General features: G+C 43.1%; 2 protein-coding genes across 2 annotated transcripts; one reads left to right on the plus strand and one right to left on the minus strand.

The window, feature by feature from the left end:
* The first annotated feature begins 160 nt into the window (after positions 1-160).
* LOC125012622 (RNA-binding protein MEX3B-like) lies at positions 161-9041 on the plus strand. Its single transcript, XM_047592672.1, has 5 exons — positions 161-1642; positions 2816-3054; positions 3141-3186; positions 4063-4817; positions 5065-9041. The coding sequence occupies exons 1-5, from the start codon at positions 997-999 to the stop codon at positions 5473-5475; spliced, it is 2097 nt and encodes a 698-aa protein (XP_047448628.1). The 5' UTR covers positions 161-996; the 3' UTR covers positions 5476-9041.
* Positions 9042-11941: 2900 nt separating this feature from the next.
* Positions 11942-22462, minus strand: LOC125012591 (mothers against decapentaplegic homolog 4-like). Its single transcript, XM_047592603.1, has 10 exons — positions 22260-22462; positions 20062-20454; positions 19586-19760; positions 18475-18729; positions 18258-18365; positions 18124-18174; positions 17807-17990; positions 16705-16873; positions 16366-16504; positions 11942-14094 (listed from the first exon to the last, which is right to left on the minus strand). Exons 2-10 carry the CDS (start codon positions 20299-20301, stop codon positions 13883-13885), a joined length of 1533 nt encoding a protein of 510 aa, XP_047448559.1. The 5' UTR covers positions 20302-20454; positions 22260-22462; the 3' UTR covers positions 11942-13882.
* Positions 22463-23175: the final 713 nt, after the last annotated feature.

The following is a 23175-nucleotide window of genomic DNA, read 5'->3' on the forward strand; positions in this document are numbered from 1 at the left end:
CTTTAACCCACTGGGTCATATATGGGACGGCGGTCAGAGCTCTGTACACAAGTTGTGTTTTGAGTAAATGCTGCATACAATATGTAAATGATTTTATTGACAAAGGCCATTATGGGATTCAACCAACAATCACATTTTTCCAAAAAATCAGGCAAACCCAACCCAACCCATTTTTTAACTGTGTGCCAACTTTGATTACTCAAGTAGAGTGATTCAGACTTTTGTGATAGAAGCTTCAGAGTCGTGTCTTTCAGAAGAAACAGAAAAAAAAATAATAAAATAAATGTATTTGGGTATGGACAGTTTACATTGATGAACAACAATATGGGAAAATATGGTTGTAAATATACCGGATTGTAGCAGAGCTGCTAATTTGCCTCTACAGTCCTTAGGATCATGCATAAGCTCCAAAATATTCATGAACAATATTCAATTTACTTTGGCTATTTCCTAAATAGGCGTTTGTTGTTGTTGTTGTTTTGTTTTGTTTTTGTTAAAAGGCTGAAATTATAAGAGGTGAAAACATTGCACTAATTCCAAAACTGTGAAGACTAGTCTTTTGTGGTGTTATTGTAGTTTTGTGGTTTTATGTATGATTGTGTTATATAAGTGGTACCTTTCCTCGAGAGCATGTTCAATTGTTGTCGGTGCATCTGTAACCTGTTTATCATGTTTTTTTTTTTTTTAATAAATATTTCCATGAATAAAGTTTAAAAAAAAAAAAAAAAAAGTCCTCCATTTCTATGAATCATGTTGTCAAGACGCGGCTGGTCCCACAACAAAGTATCGCGTGAACCAGCGCCGCGAGATTACAGCATAGGGAGGGCTGCCTGCCTGCATGGAGAGCTGGAAAAGACAAAACAAAAGCCACACATTTGAACTCACAGGCGCTGGTCGCTTTTTAGCTTTTGTAAAACCAAAACAAATTTAATTCATTATCAATATAGGTATTTTTTCTCCTTTTGTTTGACGGCAATATTCTCAAAGTCTTGCATCATGCCGAGCAGCACGTCTTTGCTGGAGGCCGAAGAGGGAGAGTCCGAGGTCCCGCCGCCGCTAGTGCACGCTTTCGCCGGTATGGGCCTTGAGGAGCACCACGGCACCCAGAGACGGACCCCAGAACAAGCGGACGAGACCCCGTCCTTTCCCCACCACCACCACCACCACCACCACCACCAGCTCTCCTCGGTTTCTCATTTCAACCTCCTCGGTACGGTACTCGACTTGAAGCCCCTGCCGCTACACCGACCGCCCTCCGGAGATGAAAGTAACAAAGCGGCAGCTCTCGAGGACGACGAGACAGAAGTTGGAGCCGTGGACCCCTCGTTGCTAGCTCAGGCCCATCGCCACCAACACCCCTCGTCGGGGCCGGGGAGCTGCGTGATGCCGTCCGGTATGGAGCCGGTGCCGGTGTACAGCGGGGACGAGCTGGACGAAACCGGAGTCGGCGGTGGTGGCGGCGGCGGCGGCAGCGGCTCCTTACCGCCGGCTAGCAGCATGGCCATGCTACCTCCCGGTGTGTACGGGGAGCCGGGCTACGAGGCCGAGCCGTCGCTGCTGACTCGGAGAAAGAGCGTAAACACGACCGAGTGTGTGGCCGTGCCGAGCTCCGAGCACGTCGCGGAGATCGTGGGCAGGCAGGGTGAGTGGAGCCCGTGTCCCTCCCGGATAGCTCCGGGCTGAGCTAACCTCGCATAGTTGAAGGGAGTTTGGACAAAAAGTTGGTTGAAGGACATGAAACTAATTATGGTGTAAACGGCTTTGAAAGTGAGAATAAATAAATAAATAAATCTATTACAGGGTTACATGTTAAAGAATTTATTCTGCAGCTAGTGGGAACTGTTAGCTTGTTAGTATCAACTTATTGTTGTCATCCTCACTTGGCCATAACGATTATCACCGAGTAACATTTTCTAAATTATACTTTTTGATATGTGTCAGGCGGGTTTCTGTACACAGATTAAACAAATTAAAACTCGCCTTTAATTAAACCTGAACCATAATTTTAGCATATTTTTTTTTTCTTCCCCACAAGAGTTGACGTTAGCTTTAATGCGGCTAACTTAGCTTAGCACTATATCTGGGTCATCACCACTCCTCAGACAAGTTTACACCAGAAGTTATATCAGTCAACACATCCTCATGAGTCCTCTCGCTTGGGCGACTCGTCGGCGTTGTGGATGTTTTATTTGTTCTCGGCTGACAATGACAGAGAAGACTTTATCCTCCTCAGCCCCGACCAGGGCTCGTCTTTGTCTGGGAGGAGAACATGAAGAGGAGTCGTGTTGGTCTCCATTGCTCTGCCACATCAGCTGTTACCTTATAGTTGTCTCCGTGACATTAATGAAGATTAGGTTGATTTCAACCAAACACGACTCGCTTTTTTTTAACACGACCCAATGAGTTTGTCTGCGATTTTACATAAAGACGAAACATGGCAGAGTTGAGAGAGTGTTATTGTGTCGTGTTTTAAACCAGTTGGGGGAGGGTGCACACACACACACACTCACACACACACACACTGCAGTGTTGACAACAACAGGAAATGGCTCTGGTAATGATGTTGGACTCTCAACCACTGCTGAAAGGAATATTTAATTTATGTGCTATGCAACTTTAAAATGCCATTAACTGCTGGAAACTTAAATTGCACCCGCCGTGATCTTTTGTTAGTCCAGTTTTGAGTTTCAGAGTTTAATATGTTTATGTAATGTGGTGAATGTTAAAAAACCCAGACAGAAATAACCCAACTTCCCCCCGCCTCCCCCCCTTTTTTTTTTCCTCTTTCCTCTGCTCTTTAACTTTACACCGACAGGCTGTAAGATTAAGGCACTCCGGGCCAAGACCAACACCTACATTAAAACGCCGGTGAGGGGCGAGCAGCCGGTCTTTGTTGTGACGGGGCGCAAGGAAGATGTGGCCATGGCGAAGAGGGAGATCCTGTCGGCAGCTGAACATTTCTCCCTCATCAGAGCTTCTCGAAACAAGACGGGCCCTGTGCCTGCTGCGACCGGCGTAGGGGCCCCTGCCCTGCCCGGACAGACAACCATTCAGGTCGGCAACACAGCCATAAAAAAACAACTAGGTGTTATAAATATTACCTCTCGATGCTCATTTGTTTTATGTGTTTGACCCTACAGGTGCGGGTACCGTATCGTGTTGTTGGGTTGGTCGTGGGTCCCAAAGGTGGGTCTTTTAATCCTTTCTTTATTACGGTGTTCGTGTCTGTTCCTGCCGCTGGCCATAATGTTGTAAAGAGAGATAATAAGATATCAGCGCAGGCACTTAATTCGACATGACTGGAAAACCAATAAGCTTGTATAATCACTGTCGCGCACTCGAGAGAGCTCATGTCGTAATTAAAAACAAAATATGTTGTATAATGTCAGAAGTTATCCCCTAAGATCCCTTTTGTTTCTTGGTAAACAAGAAAATTTTTCTTAAGTAAAACCCGGAGTGTTTCTAGTCTATCCAAAGTCTATAATAAGCTCCGCTCCTTTCCAGAAGGTCACATTCTTCCCTCTTTAACCCCTTGCTCTGTTGACATTACCACCTTCGTGTGAGAAAGTCCCAGGGTCGATTTGTAAATTGAACTGCAGCACTTATCAGCCATGTGCCACTGCACCGCAGAGAGCGAGGTGGCAAAGTCAAAAATGACGGCACATTTGATAACGGTGAGGGGGGAAAACTGTGTCAAATTCGACGTTCAAGATTTGCGTTTAAAAGCATTAAAGGAAAAACCTTGGTGAGGTTTTCATTAACTGTGCTCTTTATGTTTTTGATTATAGTCCAGGATGCCAAGATCTGTTATTTTTTTTTATATTTAGCGTTGTCACCTTAAGAGGTTCGCACTCTAGACTGGAACTCTGTGTTGTGCACTTAAGCTAGGTGAGTCACCAGGACCGCCTGCAGCTCAGTGCTGTAATTACTGCACAGCTGTGCCGCTTCCAGCTTCAAAGTCAGATTTTATTGGAAGGGGGGAGTGTTTAATTTCCAGTATTTAATGGACAATTTATGTTAAAATCCTTCTGGTTATATCTTTTTTTTTTTTTTTTTTTTTAGGGGCAACCATCAAACGCATTCAGCAACAGACGCACACCTACATTGTGACGCCGAGTCGCGACAAAGAGCCCGTGTTCGAGGTCACCGGGATGCCGGAGAACGTGGACCGGGCGAGGGAGGAGATCGAGGCGCACATCGCCCTCCGCACCGGGACCTGCGGGGGCATCGAGGTTCCAGGCGTGGACAACAACGACTTCCAGTTCAACGGGACGGACGTCAGCTTCGAGGCCTCCGCGGGGCCCGCCGGGTTGGGGGAGGCCGGTTGGCTCCACGCAGGGACCTCATCGCCAGCTGGCGGCAGCATGCTGCCGGGGAACGTCAACGGTACTCAGCGAGTCAATAGCAATATTAGCAGCGGCGTCAAGATGTCTTCCACCTACCGCAACGACAGCTCCAGTTCTCTGGGCAGCGGCTCCAGCTCGGCCGATTCTTTCTACGGCGGCGGGAACGGCAATCGAATGTCAGATTTCAGCCCGAACTGTCCATATAATGCCAACGCTAACAACAACAACAACAGCGGCGGCGGCGGCGGCGGCGGCGGTGGCGGCAGTACGAGTTTCTGGTTCGGGGAGAGTCTCCTTCCCGTTGGGTCTGAGGAGCTGGTCGGCCTGGGGGGCGGAGGCTCCTCCTCAGGATTTGACCCATTAACCATTTCCACTGCCCACGCCTCACACCCTCCTCCTGCACAGCCACACATCTGGAGCGCCTTCGTGGACCACCAGCCCCCCCAGGCGTTCGATGCTCTCCAGTCTCAGGTATGTGAAATTCAACAGCTTATGACCTTCTGTGCAGACATAAAAATAGCTGAAAGCATGTTTTTTTTTTTTTTTTTGCTTTATTTAGAGTGGTTGTGTCTGAAGTATGACTATACACCAGCCTCATTTACAGTATTTTAAATGTATAGTGTCTGAATCTGTAAAACGTGGGACGTGTTTTTGAATTTTAGAAAGGGATAAGGTTGTAGTGACATTACGTAATGAGTGTTGTTATCGATGCCTCCAGACCAGTCAGCCTGGGACGCCCCGGCTTTCTCCAACCTTCCCGGTGATCGAAGCCTTGGAGCACCCTCAGGCCCAGCGGGTTCTCCGCGGTCCTTTCGGCTCGGCCGGGACCCTCGACGCCCAGAGGTTCCCCTCGTACAGCTCGGCCTTCTCCTCCTCCGGAGAAAGCACCGCCTCCTCGTCCTCTCCTCCCGAATCCTCCCTCTCCTATCGCCCGGGGCTCGGATCAGTGGGAAGAGGGCAGGAGATATGCATCAACTGTATGGATAACCAGGTGATCGCCGCCTTGGTTCCTTGCGGCCATAACCTCTTCTGTCTAGATTGTGCCACCCAGATATGCCAGGGTCCAAAAGCTGCGTGCCCCGTGTGCCTGTCCCCAGCCACGCAGGCCATTCAGCTCCGCAATATGTGATTTTAATCTGTCCACCTTGACGGCGATCTCGATCACCTTGACGAGGGATCAGCCTCCCCGACACTCGTAACCCGCGTGGGGGGAACTTACAAAACTGACCCCGAATAAGCGTCTAGGTTTTTCTTCACCACTCCGGCACTGTTGAAGCCGGTGTTTGGTCGATATGTGAGTAGGCGAATTAGGAATGATCTTTAATTAGGGCATGGGTTAGGGTTGTTCAGCCACGTGCCTGTATTGTGAAGTCTTCTTCCTTCATTGATTGATCAACGGGAGGGTCACAAGCCCTCCATGTAGCATTGGGTGGGTCGGGATATACATATATATACATATACCTTTGTATATATAGGATTTCTGATTTACATTTTCTTTTCTCCTTTATCCTTTTAGTAATTGTTTTCTGCCTATCTATACATTTAATTTCTTCTAAATCTATATTGAATGCTATTAGAAACATAACATTGACTTTCGGGCCAAAGTCAAGGTTTTTTTTTTTTTAATTTTGGTCTACATCTCAAAAATTTATTTTTCCTTCTTTCTTTTCTTTTTTTTCTTTTTTTAAATTTGCTGCTACAGATTTTATGTGACGAACTATGGTCCAGCCCTTTTGTGCTCGTGTCAGGAAACACAGAGTCGTATACTACAAAATTCAGATGCTGCAGTGAACCCGATACGCTACACCCTCCTCTCAGACTCCACCTTCTTATGTCACATAATTTGAGAAAACATTAATAGGATCGTTTAAAAAAAAAAAAGGATGTTTACATTCTGCAGATCGTAAATCCGACTCTTTGAGCATCGCCGATTGATCCGCATGCAAAACGCACCCACCCAGGCTTTTTAAAACCCCACTGGGTCCAACCTTCAACTGCAAAGTTGTCACACTCCAGTGTCAGCCTCTTGTCGTCTCAGGGTTCTTTCTTTCCCAGAATAGAACCAACAAGTGGGTAACTCCTTTGTTTTGTTTTGTTTTTTTTGTAGAGTACTGGGATGTTACACCACTTTTCGTATCGCCACGTAGCTTTCCATTTATACCTAAAAAAAAAAAAAAAAAAAAAACTGTTTACGCTAAACTTGTGCCTGATTCCGTTCCGAGTAAACAAAAGAAACAACCGGTTCAGCGGACACAACACAGTGTTGCTCTGTCTTCAGACTTGTGGCCTTTTTGGAAAGCCTATAATTAACTCACAACACTATCTACAAAGATCCTGGGCTCAAAAGAACACAAGCCGACAGACCGAAGTCTTAATGTATTTTTTTTTTTTTTTGTTTAATCTCTTAAATACATCTTGGTGGAACCAAGGTTTTATCATAGGGATGCTTTCTTTTGCTTACTAATTTGATTTCTGAAGTATGTAGTATTGCTTCATCCTTTCAGCACCAAACACTCTCGTTTTAGTTGTGTCTTCACAGTTTTCCCCTCTTTTATTTTCTTAAGTTGCCTCTTAGTTTGTATGTTGGTGACATTGTTTTGTGGGAAACCATGTGCCAGATTTCAGGCAGAAAGATATGCACAGCTCGTACCTTTGGCAACATTCCTCTTCCCCGGCATTGCGGTCACTTTTGTAGACGGTGTAAGCGTGGCTAATTACTTAAACCTCACCTGGGGGCCAGAGGAGCTGATATATATATATATAATCTGAAACGCTACTGCGAAGACAGCTGTGATCTGGAACAAATCCCCGTACTGTACGGACAGTCGTCTGGCAATTTTTTATTTTTATTTCATTTATTTTTTCTTCCTTTCTTATAAAGCCATCTCAGTAATATCCCTTTCTTTCACTTGAATGTTGATTCACTTGGACTGCACCGCCCTGTGGCTGACCTCGTCACTCCTTAAGCAGTCAAAAGTAAAATAATTCCACTGGGATGTCAAATTGAGATGAAGGCCACCCGTTGCTTTACAGTCCCACATCTTATCTTGCCTGGCCTATGCAAAAAAAAAAAAAAAAAATCATCTCATATATTATCCTGTCAAGGAAGCAGAAGATAAATTAAACTCCTCTGGTTTTTAATTACAGAGCTCAAACTAACTGGAGCTGGAACACGTACGCAGACACATCCCTTCTGCTTTCCTACGATATTTCAGTGTCTGTGTTTGTCTTCGTTCGCGAGACACTTCGATGGTACACACTCGGCTTCTGTTCAGCGCTGTGCACCACTAAGCACACGCCATGTCTTATCACACTATTGACAAGCTGGGACGAGCGCATTGTTATTTTTTTTTTTTTGTTTTTTGCCTTTCCTCCCCCTCCCGCGCGCCGATCCGTCATCGGCTCGTCTTCGGTAAAAGTGTAGACAACGCGCAAATTGGTGGAAATCATCTCAAACCTTAGCTTTAAACACCGGCGTCTCTAGACTTTTACGGGACTGAACAAGTTGAGGGGACGCGGCCGAGGGGAAGGGAAGGGAGGAGGGGGAGGCAGCTGGAATGATTTCATCTGGGACCGGCACCACGTAAGGTCAATACTGTTGCTTTGTTGTGTGGACATTGGACTGCAGTCCGTCTGGCATTCCAGCTGTAAGCAGTGTTTTGGAGGCGTTATCGCTTTCGCTCTGTTTCTTAAAAAAAAAAAAAAAATTGTCCCTTTCGTGGGTCACTGAGTTTTCTCGAGGAAACGGAACCAAACGAGTCCCAAAAGTGCAAAAAAAAAAAACCACACATCTTGTCCCGCGCCCTCGAGTCTCCTATCCGTCCCATCATTATACTACGATATATATTTTACTTCAGCTCTGCGGAGGGTCTTCGCTCTCGTTCTTTCTCTCTCTCTCTCTCTGGGGGAATGCAATACACGGTCGGCCCTCGGTTTAAATCTAGTGACATTTTTGTGTATGTATTATATAAAATATTACTGTTTAATGACTGATAAATACACAGAACTTATTTTTTATTTTGTTACATTTCATATATACATAAATATATCTATATTAAAATGTTTACAATAAGATTTTTTTATTTTTTATTTTTACCTTTATTTTTTTCTCTCTCTCTCTCTCTCGATTGATTAAGTGAATGAAGAGTTGGAAACCCAGAAAGGTTGCAGGCGAGTGTCAGTGCTATCTGCTTGTAGTCTAGATATTAGTTTCCAGTATTTGGTGATAATAGTGTTGATAGCCGCCGTTAAAACCTAGTGGAAAGTGGAATGTGCATCGCAAGCATGTCTTCATCATTTACCGCCAATGTAAAACTTCACACTGCAACTGTAAAAAGGCCAAGGATTCAAGCTGCCTGTCATGTCTGTACAACACCAAATTAAGAACGGTATATTATTAAAAAATGTATCTTAGATTATCTATATATAAGTACATTTACTGTTGAGCTGTACCAACAATTCAAAGTATTTGCTAATTTTACTACACTTTTGTTATGTATATGTAGGGGGAGTCTTAAGGCATATATAAATTCTTCAAATTGAGTCAGGAGTTTAAAAGCAGACTATATTTTATAACGGCCTTTTAAGTTATTGCGGCCAAAGCACTGATATTATATATTTGCTGTAAAGAGAATTTAAGAGTTTTATTTTTCTGATATTAAAGTTACTTAATAAAGACGGTTTCGTTTAAAGCCACGTCGGACTCCTGTCGTTTGTTCCTCGTGTGAAATGGTGTTTTGAAGTTTTCCTGGAGCAGCGCTATTTCTGAATGGAAATAAAGAAAAAAAAGGGATTAAGGAGGTCTGTTCTGATTGGTCGAGTGCAGTATGAGTCATCAACATCAAATCATTTTCTAGAAAACTACAAACTGCAAAACATGGTTTCCGCAGAGACTTAATCCCAATTTAAGGCCTTGAAAAGTCTTAAATCCAACCATATTTTGCATTGTAGGTCTTAAATTACATTTACGTCCATTGACCACTTCATCTGCAGTATGACCCCCTCTGGCCCTGGCATGTTTCTGTTTCTCATTTATTGAGCCCACTCTGGGGATGTCCTGAGTTCATAGTTGAATGATAATAAATTTTGGGTCTCTCCTTTTCCTTCTTTTTTTTTGTAGGTCTTAAATAGGTCTTAATAATCTTAAATTTCACTTGTTCAAAGCTGCAGAAACCCTGTAAAATGCCATAGTGGACACCAACAAAATGACATTTTTGGCCGTGTAGGATCAGATACTCGGGAGTAGGTGACACATACTGTGAGTCATGTTTTAAAAATACTTAAAGGAACTTGTTTCAGGGCGACTTTAAAGCTTCGTGTTTACTCCCATCCTCTGTGTTCTGCAGGATCCTATTGACGGTAACATTAAACTGATTTTCTGAGTGCGCTACAAGACGTGTCCTTGTCTCTAAAACCAAATGCAACTGGACACGTTGAGTTTCCCCGACTCATGTGACTGGTCTCAGTTGTAAATACAAGGATTTTGTTTAGGTCTTTTTTATCTGTGCGTGATGCACACTTGAAACTCACATGACGAGGGTCTTTTGCCAACTTTCACAACTCCACCAAAGTCATGTGACCACCTGCCAAGAAGAAAAAAAAAACACTTGCGTAAGAAGTGAAATGTCACCTGCAGGAAAACACTACCGTGGGGTTTGATGAATGTTCATAACCGGGGGGGCTTGAATCTTGAAGAGGATTTTAACAATTTCATTTTTTTTTTGTTGTTTTTTTTAGTTTGAGGGTCTCAGTGAACAAGACCATGACTGTGAAGCTCTTACCTTTAAATTGATTTATCTCTTGATTATTATTAAACCTACTCCAGCAAGACAACATTACTGCCTTCAGGTTGGTCTTCTAATGATTAACATATTACCACACGTCCGTCCAGGTTAATATATGTAGAGAGAGCTTTGAAGGAATTTAATGAAATCTACTAAATGCATCATTTGTCTTCGTCAGCTGAAGCTCGATATCCTCAGAGGCCAACGAGCTCCTCATGGACAGCCGGAGGAACAGGAGGCCTCGTGTCCTGGTTGTCATCCAGGGTAGCCATAATTACCAAAAAATAAATAAATAAATCCAAAACTAAAAGTCTGAGCTATGGCCAAAATCTGTTTTGTGAGGTTACAGCGACATCTGACCACCGAAAAAAACAAAAATGAAATCAAAATCATGCCTCTGACTATGGCTGCAACAAGATAATATGATAAAGATGTGTCTTAAAAGGTGCAACAGTGGAAAGTGGGGACACGTCAAACACACAGTGTGCAATAACTGACGGCTAAAAAAATGCCTTAATCTGCCATGATGCGACTGAAATTGTAGGTGTTTTAGAACTCACTGTGCAGCTGAACTCATGATAAGAAAAAAAACAAACAGGTATGAGCGTAGGGAATATCAGGCCATGTTTAATTATAGACTCTCACATAAGAAATACAGGTCAATTTTAGATATGCAATCTGTCACAGTAGTCAACATGAACTCATCCGAGTGTTCCTCTGGCTCCTATAATACCTGCGAGTAATAGAAAAACATCTGTCTGCCTAAAAGCACAATAGAATATACCAGACTTTTTATTTTTTTTTTTTCCTCCTTTCTTCCTCCAGACACCACTCAGCAAACAGAGACATAAATGCTTTCGGTAACAGATCATTTTAAAATATCCAGTTTCCTGCCATTCAGTCGACTGGATGCACAGTCTTGAGAGTTTATCTAACCAAAAAAAAAAAAAAAAAAAAGACAAACTTTTCAAATTATAGGTGAAATAATCAAAGATGGGAATTTGTTGACGGCGAGTAAAACTGGGATCCTGATGACGGCAGGTGAACTGAATGAACCCGTGATGAATGACTGACGTGTAACTGTCAACAAGGGCCTTTTAAAAACAACGTGAGGAAATGTATCACATGCAGAATGGGGCTGTGGAGAGGAAGAGACTTGTGTTGAAAGACCAATTGCGTGTCCCACTTATTGTCGCTACTGTTTCAACATTAGATAAGAAGCTACAGACGAATAACCGAGTGTTTTTTTATTCATTGTAAGTGAAATTTCAGCTGAAATGTTTGGAGATGTGGAGCCAACCTAAATGTACCTCTAAACCTTGGCCCTGTTTTACTTCATTAGCATCAGTCATGGCGCAGGTGATGCGTTTGTGTTCGTTCTGAATTTGCCCATTAACATACACTGATCAAGCATAACATTATGACCACCTGCCTGATATTGTGTAAGTCTCCCTTGAGCCTCTACATCAGTTGTGATTCATCAGAGAGAGGATGTCCCATGGTGTTTGGTAACAGGAAGTTGTCAGTGGGGGTCTTTGGCTCCTATGGTTTGAGGGGAGGGGAGGGGCCTCTGTGGATCATCCCCCCAGATACTTGATCAGTTTGGGATCTAGTGAATTTGGTTGTTCTTAAACCGTTTTTGTGCATCCTGCTGGTCTGGTCTAGGTGTGTGGTACATGTAACATCCTCCAAAAATGAATGCCAGGTCCAATAGTTTCCCAGCAGAACACCGAACTGTCACAAGATGGTCAATGTCATTTACTTCACCTGTCAGTGGTCATAATGTTATGTCTGATCGATCGGTGTACAGTGCCAATTCTTTCACTTTCTGCACTGAACACAGAAGTGTACAGAAAGGATACGAATAAACCCCGTAGCTGTTCAGACACACATCACCAGGAGTCTGAGCGAGAGGTTGAGGAGGTTAAATAATTAATATACATCAGTTATGACTGCGTAGCTTCCCTCTATGTGCCTTTAATGTCGAGCTCATAAACTAACAACACACAACACCGGTACACAGCAGGTGCTGGTTTCCATTCAGCTCATTTCCCTGCATAACGCAGGACAGGTGAAGTACTCTGCTTTTAAAAAAAAAAAAAAAAAAAGTGGGGCGTCTCTCCGACATTAAAATTCATGCAAACACTGGCATGCACTTCAAAAACAAAGTTATTTACATGGATTAAGGAAAAAAAAAAAAAAAAAGTAAACTGCAACTCCAAAGACCAGTCAAAATAAAGCCTACGATGTGTGTCAATGTGTCTACAGAGTGAAAGGGCAAAAGCAGATTGTCTTAGTGTTACATGTGTTTTTCAATACAGATGCATCACAAAGTTGCCTCTTCTCTCAGGAACTACGAAACCGACCCGGTCCCTCCTTTACTCCGTAAAGCAGGACCACCACCTCAGAATAAAGGCTACTGGATTTAGTCAAGAAAAAAGTAAAGTGCTACAAATTTATGAATGCAAACGTTACAAAAATAAAAGCAAGAAAATATATGATGTGAACTTTGATATCCTGTTATATTTGTCAGTAAACTATAAACAAGGGACCTGGATTGAGTCATATACATATATATATATGTATATATATATATATATATATGAGAGGGCTGCAAGTCATAAGTATAATTATTATCAACTATATGCAGTTGAATGGAGATAAAAAAATCTTCCTGATTACAGTTTTTTTCTGAACAATTACTACTTTGGTTTGCCAAAAAACGCTGATGAACCCTGATCTTTGTACTGCGAGTCCCGGCTCCGCCTCCTTACTTCGACCTTACTGAACCAAAAGCAGCCAGGTGCTTTTTCTTTCCTCGGCTCCGAGCGCAAAAGAGGGAGAAGAAGGCGATTAGTCGTCGACAGAAGCCGTATGAGATTCATCCTGCGGCAGCATAAAAAGAGGGCGTCTTCCAAAAAAGCACACCTGAAAGAGATGAGGAGGAGGCGGCCGCGGCGGAGCGAAGAGTGATCGCTTGAGCGTCCGATGGAAGTTGTAACAAGAAATGATACAAAAGCGATTAGATATATATGTATCACTTTGTACGCTGTGTTACCACCACCCTACACAGCGTTAGTGTAGATATGACGTCAACCAAGGTGTCTTGTGTAACAGAGAAGATTTGTCACCGGACACCCACCAGGCACAGACCTGCAACTATTATTTTATTTTTATTTTTTTAAAGTCCAAACCCGTAGTTTGACAATACCTGACCAAGAAAAGTCCATAGACTTGTTTCAGTCCAGAGGATGAGAGTTGGTTTTCGGCATGGTGCGTGTGATTTCGTTCTCCCCTACGTCTGGTGCCCGGGAGGCAGCGATCGGCTCGATGTCCCCAACGTGAACCCCCGCTGTTCCCCTTCCTCTCAGCCAGACGGTCGACTGAACGTGCTTAAACCGACACAGTGGGAAAACCAGCAGCATCCCCCGGACACACACACACACACACACACGAGTTGCTGGGAAGCGCACACTTGCTCTTGTGTTGTTTGATGAGTGGTTGTGTGAGTGTACATTCCAGTTTCAGGAGATCTGTAGGTCGTCTGTGTGCGTGTTGTTGATAGTTACCTGTGGCGTCTCATTCCGGCCCCGCCGCCCGCCGTTCCAGTCATCACAAATCAAAGCCATCTATCAAAAATATAGCCAAACGTATCTTTAATATATGGCTTTGGCTCATTTGCAGAGTGTCACGCGAAAGACTCTCTGCTGCCACTGTGCGTTTCGGCTCGATGCCGATGCCGCTTCGTGCGTCTCAGTCCAGAGGTTGTGGGTCTGCTATAGGCATAGTGTGCAGGACCTCGTCCAGTAACTGGAGGGCTCTGTGCAGGTGGATCTCGATCCAGCAGGGCGTCTCCTTGATGCTCTGACGCGGGTAGTCGGGGCCCCAGCCTTTGACAAAACTCATCCTGAGAATACAGAGCCTGCGGAGGTCGTCCACTCCGATGCCAGCTGCTGCCGACAGACCTGAGGGGACGACAGGAGAGTTACATCAGGTCGGTTATAAACTCAACAAAAACAACTCGAGCGTAATGTAAAGTGAATTCTACACGTACTTGCCACTTTATTAGGTACACCTGTTCAATTGCTTGTTGATGCAAATAGCTAATCAGCCACACGTGGCTGCAATTCAGTGCATATAGACACATAGAGGTGATCAAGACAACTTGCTGAAGTTCAAACCAAGCATCAGAATGGGGAAGAAAGGGGATTTTAGTAAACGTGGTATGGTTGTTAATGCCAGACTGCCTGGTCTGAGTATTTCAGAAACTGCTGATCTACTGGGAGTTTCATGCATCTCTAGGGTTTACAGAGAATGGTCCAAAAAAGAGAAAATATCCAGTGAGCAGCAGTTGTGTGGACGAAAATATTTTGTTGATGTGAGAGGTCAGAGGAGAATGGGCAGACTGATTGGAAATGATAGAAAGGCAACAGCAACTAAAATAACCACTCGTTACAACCAAGGAACCCAGAATACCATCTCTGAACGCACAACACGTCAAACCTTGAAGAAGATGAGCTACAGGAGCAGAAAACCACACCAAGTGCCACTCCTGTCAGCTAAGAAGAGGAAACTGAGACTACAGTTCACACAGGCTCAACAAAATTGGGCAAGAGAAGACTGGAAAATGTTGCCAGCGTCCATCCCTTTATGACCACAGTGGACCCATCTTCTGACGGCTACTTCCAGCAGGATAATGCACCATGTCACAAAGCTCATATCATCTCAAACTGGTTTCTTGAACAATGAGTTCACTGAACTCCAACGGCCTCCACAGTCACCAGATCTCAAACCAGTAGATAGAGAACCTTTGGGATGTGGTGGAATGGGAGATTCACATCATAGATGTGCAGCTGACAAATGTGCAACAACTGCGTGATGCTATCATGTCAATATCAACTAAATCTCTGAGGAATGTTTCCAATACCTTATTGAAAGTATGACATGAAGAATTAAGGCAGTTCTGAAGGCAAAATGGTGTCCAACCTTTTATTTTATTAGCAAGGTGTACCTAATAAAGTGGCTGGTGAGTGTATATGTGTGTATCTAGAGCTGAAACAGTTCCTAACTGACTGTCAGAGCTGGGGATGGGACTCGATGACATTTTATTGATACCGATGTCGTTATCGGTTCTGCTCACTGATCTGATTCTTTATCGATTCCCTTCTAAATTCCTCCTGTTAATTTTTAGTTCAGGTAAAGTAGGCGATCATGGTTTTGTGTAAACAACATAAATGTTATTGAGTTTCCAAACAAGAGATAAGAGCTTGTGCAAGTGCACAAATAGGACATTTTGAGACTTGGTGAACAGAGATTGTTGAACACATGACACTCTCTGTATTTAATGCCGTGCATCACCACGGTCGTGAAATTACAGCGCTGCATAAATGGCACGTTGCGCCTGTCACAGTCTCTTCTGTCGAAGTGAAGCCGCACTTTCAACCGTTTCGGCCTCTCCGCCATCGCATCTCCCCTGTCGTCACGTGAGCATCATGTGATGTGAATGACATGCTTCGATGTAAAGACTCGCCATGAAAACAGTAGATAAGCGTGAAGGCTAACAATCGATGACCTGAACCGAACCAGATGGAACAAAGAAAAGTTATCATCAAAATGATTTATTAATTTACCCGGTAACAAAAATAACCGGAAATCTACTAGACCTTATATAAAAACGCAGTCTGGGATCTTCAACCTTTTTCAGGCCATTTTCACGTCATTTTGCATTTAATATTAAGCTGTTCAAATAATACAGGTTTAAATCACTCAGCTGTGATAGGGGGCGGGTCCTGCTGTGTACAGGAGGCTTAGATTAACAGGTGTGGCATGTGCCGTCTGAAAGATAACCTTGATTTATTCCTTCACTAAAAATACGTTGGATTCACTCATTTAACTAATTTAAATTTTGGGGGGAACATTAATAAAAATGCCTTTGGGTTATTAGAAAAATGCCTAATAACCCAAATATGTTGCGACGCCCCTGCAGTTGCCCCATGGACCCTACTCATATAAAAGCATTGAGCCAGAGGCAAACAGTGAAGCCAAACAATGTTTGTGTTGATCTTTAACTTCTGTAACATCAAATTAGCTTCACCACCACAATTACTAATAAAATTTGTGATTCGACTACAAATTCAATTTTCGCTGTAGCTCACACTCGCCACCCAGAACCACAGCCACACTGTTTCTACGTGTGATAATGCATCTGTCTGTGTGTGTGACTGCTGTGATCTTACTAATAGCTGGAGCTATCCCTCCAACCGATCCAGGTCCCGGTATGTTTCCTGCCACAGCTGCCGCTTGAGCTGCTGCTGCCGCTTGAGCCGTCGCCGCCTGCTGCTGCATCTGCCTGTGGCACTGACGAAGGTCAAACACCTGGAGCAACAAGGAGGAACTTTAAACGCCGGTTACATGTTTCTCCTCAGCTGGAGGCACGAGTGGAAAAGACGTGTAACTGCAAGAAGATGGGAACTATTCCTGAAAAACTGAAGAGATGTTGTGGAAAGTGTTTCCTAGAAGTTCTTTGAATGACGTCTTCCTCACAGTCCAGTGAGTTTACAACGCAGCGTCCTTACCTTGATATAAGCGCTGGGGTAGATTTTGTGAACAGCGTCTCCGGGGGCTCGTCCCGCCTCCCTGTCCAGGTAGTAGCTCTGGACGAACACCGCGTGGTCGCTGAGGCATCGCACCCACACGTCTCCTTCACCTTTACACTCCAGCTGGACTCCTTTACCGATGTGAAGCCTGGACGAAGAGAACAGCGCGGAGGAGAGGGGAGTTTTCACTTTAAACAAACATTCAGCGACACAGAACTGGCACAGCTCCCATCAATGTGGGAACAAAGACGTGACATTTCTTTCTCGGTCTGAAGAGAAACAAAAAAGCAATTGCACGCAGTAGCGATTATAAACACAGATTCATGTGCACTTAGCCGAAGCAGCTGTGAAGCTACTTTCTCTGTTTGCATTTGGTCAGATTCTGAGAAAACAGTTTGATGCGGTTGCTGTGAAATTCGTGTTTATTTAGAAAGACGTAGGAGGCTGCCACTGCTTGCTTATTCAATTTGAGGCCATGTTTCCACAAAGTCTTATCTTGACACACGGACCACAGTTTGTAACATTTATAGAACATACGCAAGTTAAACAGGAAAACTCTTTTAATGTCTATTTTTTCCTCCAAGTTTCAGGTGGCGACGAGTCACCAACCTAAGCAACGTCGAGTTTATTACCATTATGACGGCTCAGAGAAAAAACAAAAACAAACCGAACATCAATGTTAAACCTGATTGATTAATTCATTTATATTCTGATCCCATATAAGTAAATTTGTGTATAAAAATAAACATGTAAACTTCTCTTTGCAGATAAATAATACTTTAATTTTCCTTTTAAAACCAGCACAAATACATAACAGTTTCCTACATTTGGACTTTACGAGAAGTTTTAAACTGGTTCTTCATTCACAGACATCACGTTTAAATATATTATTACACATATTATTACACAATTACATCTGAATAAAGTCTAATAGGGGAAGCTCTGTTTATTATATGGTGGTTAACCAACAGATTAATCAACTATTTTTAAAAAAAATAATCAGTAAATTAAGCAACTACATTTGCAGAAGCAAAGATTTTACCACAAGCATCACCTCAAAATGTCAAGTGTTGTTACCCACCTTGCTCTCTCGATGGCTTCAGTGCGATGTACGTTACTGAGCTGACCCAAACAGAACCTGTCTCCACCTGAAGGGTCGACGTAGCCGTCCACCGTCACGATGGGGCAGGAAGAGGGCACTTTAAAGGTCTCTCCAACCTGAACGTCCATCTCAAAGTAGGCAATGGAACACCAGTAGTCAGGAGCTGGAAGAAAGATTCTGTCTAACTTCAAAACTGATTCAGGATAAACTTGGAATTCTGCATTAAAAATGAGCAGTGTCGAAACTTTACCAACTTAAAAATCCCACCCGGGGTTTATGTGCGTGTGGGTTCTCACCTGGATGATTGGATATAGGAGGCTGGAAGGCAAGCTCATTATGCACCGGCCCTGAGAGAAAGACAGCAACGTCAAAGATCGCCTCCTCTGGGCAAAAACAAAATGTTTATGCACGAATCACGTTGCGTACTTACAGTAATGTGTCGCATGAGGCATGGGAGGGTGGTGCTGCAGATGGCCGTTGGTATGGTGCGGTATGGTGGGGGTGAAGTTGTTGTTTCGGGACCAGTTGGAGCTGGCACCTGAGGAGAAAACAGTCGAGAGGTATGATACAAACTCACAAATGCACTGCTGCTGCCTCCAAAAATATAACAGGACTGAGAAGCATGTACACATATGAAAAACTCTTACTGCCTGATCCAGGGTTAATAGCGGGGAAGGATGACGCTGAGGCAGATGTGGAAGCCTCGGGAGGTGGGAGAAGGGCCGGGGGTGCAAATGATTCGGACAGGGGCGGGCGGCTGCTGGATGGGGGGTGCTGGATGGTCTGAAGGGAGTGCCCCGCCTCAATGGAGGGCAGACTCTGCTGTCCGTCGAAATCGTACTCATCCTTCACCACCATTGTCGAGCTTGTTGCAGAATTGTTCAGACTCAGTCCTGATAAGTCTGGAAGAGAAATGATCAAGAGGAGGAACGGGTCAATTTCAACCAATTCTACACACCTGCTCTATCCAGAAGGTGCAAACACCATTAGTTATTTGGCAAATTCAGTTTACTCCAGTGACAATAGCTGCGTTTCCATTACTGCTTTTTGCAAAATAAAAGTGACATTTCTGAAATTCTGATCAAGTACAATTGCGCTTTGTGTATGTTTCCATTGAAAGGTGTTCTTCAAATGAGCTGTAACTCTTGTTAAGTTTTGTCTCACAATATCCCATAATTCTCTTAAATTATCGTCACGTCAGACTTCACTTGAGAAGGATGGACTTGCGTCATCTCCAGCGACGGGGAAGTGTTTCAACTGCACTTTTGCGATCTGAAAAACCACCTCATGAGAGAGAGTAAAAATGTTTCAGGGATATCTGCAATATTTCAGGTTTGTGCATTTCTAATGGTAATGGAAACACAGAATATGAGCAACAGATAATTAAAACTCATATTTTAGCGTTTTTGTAAGAGCCATAATTTACGCTTAAGACTCCTCCGAGCCACTAGAGGGCAGCCAAGCAGTGTATACAGTGGAGGCTGAGGGTTGTAATTACCATTGTTTTTGGTGGTTTATCTTTCATGTCAAACTTATTAGAGGTAACAGACTATTTAATGAACTGAAATGTGGTAAGAAATAAAGCACATTGTGAAAGTGAAAAGTTGTAAAAGACTGGAATATTTTTTTTTTCCGAGTACACGTCCAAACAACAGGCCCATTATCAGCCAGTAGTGGTTTCAGTGTGGAACTCTATCGCTACAGTCTTCCTAAATCTTTGTTTCAGTAGCTTCGACTGACAACCTCTGAGACACACACCTATGCCAGGAGACACCACCCTCTCGTAGTGGTAGGGGTTGACACACACGCTGTCACACTTGAGGTCGAAGGCAAACTGGCAGTATTTCACGTGCTTCAGCTCGTTCTTATGCAGGTCGGGCCATCGCCACAGGCGCGCGTAGATGACATGTGGGAACCCTTTACGGCCGGCCACCTGAGAACAACAACACAGGAACAGAGTCAATTGATTTGTGCTTGAGCTGAGGTCAAAGATAGTGTTGAATCAATTATTGGAGTCCACAGAATACGGCTTGTTCTGAGAAGACGATTACACACTGCATGGGTTTAACCAACGTCGGATAGATTTCCTGTATCATCCTGCCATTAATTAGTGAAACGTGTGATTTTGAAATTCTGATAACTAACTTAGAGACTTAACCCTGAAGGTGAAAGACTCATAACTCATTCAGACGTATAATTTGCATTAGTAGAAGCCTTCAGTTTTATTGTCCAACCTGCAGACGCCCATCAAGTGTCCTCTGAATGGTCACACACTTGCTGGGATGGGCCCCGTTGGTGGTTATAGCCGTGATCAGGGAGTCGAGCTCGTCTTTCTTCTCCTTCAGCTTTTTCACCAGGCTCTCGATGGCCCGTTTGGCAAAGGTCTCGCTCTCGCCACCCTGCCTGTGACACATGAGGCTGTGCACGATGCTCAGGCAGGCGTCGTTGCTGGTAGGCGTGTTGGTGATGGACATCTTGAGTTGTTGGTTTTCCCGCTGCTGTACTTTCTGGAAATATATATATATATATATGTATATTTGCTGATCTCACGTCATCACCGGGAAGCCAGAGAGCAGCGACGATCCGTGATATCAACCTCTCAGCATCAGGAGGAGAAGTGACAAGATCTGGAAAGAAGAGGACATCAAGCAAACAATTAAATTAAACCGTTTAAATGAGGCATTGATTCAGCATTACAGTCATTCTGGAGGCTGCAGTTCATTAGGTACACTAGTGGTATTGATTTGTTTAAAATAACCAAGAGGGCTGTTCATGTATTCATGTAATCACACATGTTTTTATTATTTTATATATCCTCATTTTAGTCAATGGGCTAGGCCACATAACTAAAACACTTCTTTTGTTGAATCAATACAGTTTAACAACACCACAAAGTGCATACACCAAAATTACCACCTTTCTTATACTGTTTCAACACAAACTGGACATTATAAGAGTCATGAAGTGCAGGAATGAGTTTGCTTTCATTAGTGTACCTAATGAATTTCCAAGTGTAGTAGAGGTCTTTACAGTACTATGTCCAGCTTGATTAATACAAATAACATTAAGTATAAAGAAAAAAAAAAAGAAGAGGACGTAGGATACTGACATATTACTGCTGTCTTTACTATAATGTTGAGTCACCAGCTAGGGATGTGCGCATCGATCCACAAACATCCGATACTTCTGATCTAGATGTGTGTTTTTTTTTAGAATTGATCTTCACATTAAAATATCGATACGGTTTCTTGTGAAAGCAGACTTGGTAATACTTTTATGGCATTTATAAAAGCATGGGAGAGAGGGAGTTCAGGACAATGCCCTCGCACCTGAGACAGACCTCTATGATGGACGCCCTTAAAGTCAAAGAGGCAGGCAGTATCCAGGTATATAGTGAAAATACGTCGCAGTGAACATCACAGGATCTATACACGTAGATCATGTCAACATGCTGTCGTTTCTTAACAAAAACATATAAATGTGAAATGTTGGAGATGTAGAATCTGACCTTTGTTGTCAAAATTCACGTTGTGTCAAGTTCTAACTTGAAGACCACTCTGTCTGGTCCAAAATGAATGATATCAAAGTCACAGCGACTGCTCTTATTCTCATTCTAGTTTAAGAAAGATATGTTTTTAAATGTGATTTTATCAGATTATCAGTTGACTTGATGATTCGCACAGATTGTCTTTAATTGTACTAATTAAATCCGTTATTTGGCAGCTTGTTTAACTCTTATACAAAGCTCTGAAATATATTTTTCATAATTACTTCATTGTAAAAGTCATAATTTTAGTAGACATCTAAAGGTATCGGTATCCTGATATTAGCCTTATTATTACTTGGTGTCGGGTCGACAGGACAAATAGAGGTATCGTACATCCCTATCACCAACATACTAATGACAGGACAAAACATAAATAATCTATCTAGCGGCGCCTGTCTGGCTGCTGTTTGTTTTGAGGAAGCTAGAGGAAGTTACTGCGACTATTTTGAAGTCGCGTCATGCCGACTTCAAAATAATACAATTTTCTTATGGGTACCGTTTAAAAACGTACAAGAAATACGAAACAAGACTAACGACGAACTGGACTTTAAGACAGAGAAATATATGCGACCAAACGTATAACTTAGCGTGCTGCATGTGGCCGCAGAGAGAGCCTTTTACGTGTGTGACATCTTATTTTGAAGAGCACCACTTAGCCTGCTAGCTCCCTACTAGCACAGATGACTGGTGATAGCAACTAGCTATCGTAGCACGTTACTCTTTATTAGTGCCAGGTCCGCAGCACAAGGATTTATTCACTACTTTTCTTCACAGCCGGCAACGAAATATGTATACAACATTTAAAACCCGTATAGTGCTGGCTGTATAGCTTGAAAACACAGCCCGGTTAAAGCTAGGATAATAGCTAGCGCCTCATTACGCTACCTGGAGTTGTTAGCAGGAGGACCCTGCCTCAGTCTGTCCGACGGACTGAATTATCCTTTCAGGTTCGACCACATGTTTACAAACACATGGCGCAAACCGAAGCTGCAGTTGCACATACTCTGAACTTGATCAAATCAGAGTGAAAACTCAGATTTCGTGCCAACTCCAGACCCACTTCACTCACTTCTCTCACCATTTCCCTTAATGGCGCGTTGCGCATGCGTAAAGCCAGGCGTTCATGATCATGGCATTTTTAATATTCAGACTACAAGTAGTACGCTACAGTCAAATACTGTTAATACTGTAGATGTGACCCACGCAAAAATGTGGTCACGTTCGCTTTTTATTGTATTTTATTAAAAAAAACTAAATACTACACTAAATAATTTCATGCCGTAGCACGGTTGGACCAATAGATGGAGAAGTAGAGCGTTGATTGGCCTGGAAGCGTCTCTTTTCTGAGAGGAAGCTACTCATCATCCTCATTTCATCCGAATACTGCCAGCGTGAAAACAACTCGATCTGCTCTTTATTTCTCCTGTAAAAAAACAAACAAACAAACAAATAAAGCCCACTTGTCCATTCACTCGGGACATGTACCATAGGCATTGGCATTACCACTTTTAGAATAATAACAAATATTTATCTTATTTTATCATTGAACGTTATTACATCTCATCTTGATCTTGAACTGTTAAAATTCATTTCACTACATTTTTTTTTTTTTTTTTTTTTTTTTTTTTTTTTTTACCAGGACTATATTTGACATAAGGATACAACCAGCATCTAACCTCGTGAAGCAAATAACTCTAGCTGCATCAGTCTCAGATGTCCCTATTATGGCTGTTATGAATTCTTTGTAAATCTGAGTCAGATTTAGTGCACGTATTTCTCCTCAGTGGATGCTCTGTATTCA

Source organism: Mugil cephalus, chromosome 8, assembly GCF_022458985.1.
Source record: "Mugil cephalus isolate CIBA_MC_2020 chromosome 8, CIBA_Mcephalus_1.1, whole genome shotgun sequence".
Lineage (NCBI taxonomy): Eukaryota > Metazoa > Chordata > Actinopteri > Mugiliformes > Mugilidae > Mugil > Mugil cephalus.

Bases quoted from the DNA above. Each gene is read 5' to 3' on its own strand.
- LOC125012622 (XM_047592672.1), top strand. From the start codon at position 997: ATGCCGAGCAGCACGTCTTTGCTGGAGGCCGAAGAGGGAGAGTCCGAG. The intron at 3,055-3,140 runs GTCGGCAACACA...TTGACCCTACAG, and splicing joins CCGGACAGACAACCATTCAG to GTGCGGGTACCGTATCGTGT. The intron at 4,818-5,064 runs GTATGTGAAATT...CGATGCCTCCAG, and splicing joins TCGATGCTCTCCAGTCTCAG to ACCAGTCAGCCTGGGACGCC.
- LOC125012591 (XM_047592603.1), bottom strand. From the start codon at position 20,301: ATGTCCATCACCAACACGCCTACCAGCAACGACGCCTGCCTGAGCATC. The intron at 18,730-19,585 runs GTGTGTGTCTCA...TTTCTCTTCCAG, and splicing joins GGTGGTGTCTCCTGGCATAG to ACTTATCAGGACTGAGTCTG. The intron at 18,175-18,257 runs GTAAGTACGCAA...TCTTTCTCTCAG, and splicing joins GCCTCATGCGACACATTACT to GGCCGGTGCATAATGAGCTT.